General features: G+C 35.6%; 1 protein-coding gene across 1 annotated transcript in view; it reads left to right on the top strand.

Annotated features, from left to right (window-relative positions):
* LOC125505862 overlaps positions 1-1,320 on the top strand; it is a gene marked incomplete at its 5' end in the record, with an annotated part of 1,465 nt that extends 145 nt beyond the window's left edge. The window contains 2 exon segments of the mRNA XM_048670639.1: positions 1-165; positions 1,064-1,320. Coding sequence (XP_048526596.1) covers positions 1-165; positions 1,064-1,099 — 201 coding nt within the window.
* Between the last annotated feature and the right edge of the window lie 6 nt (positions 1,321-1,326).

Below are 1,326 nucleotides of genomic sequence, written 5' to 3'. Positions count from 1 at the left end.
AAAACTCTCGGCTCAGTTGAGCATCAGCTACTCAAGTCCCAAATCACTTTGCAAGGGGCCGTCACTTCTCTGAAAACCCTCAGCGTTAATTCGCTCACTCTAAAAAACAAGTTTCACTCTCTCTTGTCTTCCAACTTTCTTCCAAACATTAATTGTTCTAAATTGGAAACTAACTCAAAAATCTAGGTATCTAAGTCTGTAATATTTATTTATTGGTTTTAATGCAAGGATGTACCAGAAATTGTTACTTAGAAAGAATTAAGGTCATTTATTCGATACAAAATAGGCAAATGTGCTTAATTAGGAGTATTCTGATGTAGATCTGTAAAAGCTACAAAATGTAAACTTCAAAGGGGCAGGTTTTCGATTAAAGAGTCTATGAAGTCAAGTCATTCATTTCATCTACCGAATCACTAGTACACACCTCATGTTCTGACCATACACCAATATTTTTTAATCTCAATTACACACTTGTAGGTACTGGAAATTGTAAGTGTTCTTTGCGGAAACTACTCGCCCTAAATCACTTGTAATATTTGTATAATGGGAGTGAAAGATAATAGAAAAAAAAAGAAAATTTTCATTTGATTGCGGATCTATTTCCTTCTTTTCCCAGATAAGCCTTCGTTATTTATTATAGAATTTCGTCGGCTGTAAATCGTCTGAATCTGTAGTATTGGTTTAACTGCCGAATGCAATCTGAGCTGATAATGTTTTGGACAATAGATGTTCAGATGCGCTTTTGAGTAATCGTTCTCTGAGCCTTTTGCAACTTTCCACGCAATCAAACTGACTAGAGCGTTCTATATTCAAAAGTTTTTCACATGTGTGTTGAAATGTTCCACTGCATACAGAAATTCTTGCCTTTTGAGCTTGTGGTACGTCGGTTTTGCTTGCATCTGAGATACCCGTAAAATGTTTTTCAAATCAAATATTAGCTTTTCTGTAGGGATAGAGGTTTAAGAAACGATTATAATTGAATTCCTTGAATATTCCTTCTCTGGTTGAACCATCAAATGGTACACTTTGTCAATCTATTTCTTTTGTCCAGCAAATATTGTTTAATGCCATCGTTCTCTTTTTCGTGTTGACCTACTAGATTGCGCAACTTTTCTATCTTTGCAGGCAGAGGCTCGAACTTTGGGTTTGCGTTTAAATGGTCTCCACTTTATAAAAATATACAAGATAGATCTGGATTGCCGCTCTTAGTTGGCTTATACTTAGAGAACCGGTTGAGCTGTCGAGCTCTAATTGACATTGTGGGCAGAGCAGTATATTGTTAACTTTTTCATATCAAACATCGTTTTGGAATTATTTCTGGATTTC

Source organism: Dendroctonus ponderosae, unplaced genomic scaffold, assembly GCF_020466585.1.
Source record: "Dendroctonus ponderosae isolate FM_Combo_2020 unplaced genomic scaffold, Dpon_F_20191213v2 Dpon_F_20191213_1, whole genome shotgun sequence".
Lineage (NCBI taxonomy): Eukaryota > Metazoa > Arthropoda > Insecta > Coleoptera > Curculionidae > Dendroctonus > Dendroctonus ponderosae.
This window is presented reverse-complemented; position numbering and strand designations above follow the sequence as displayed.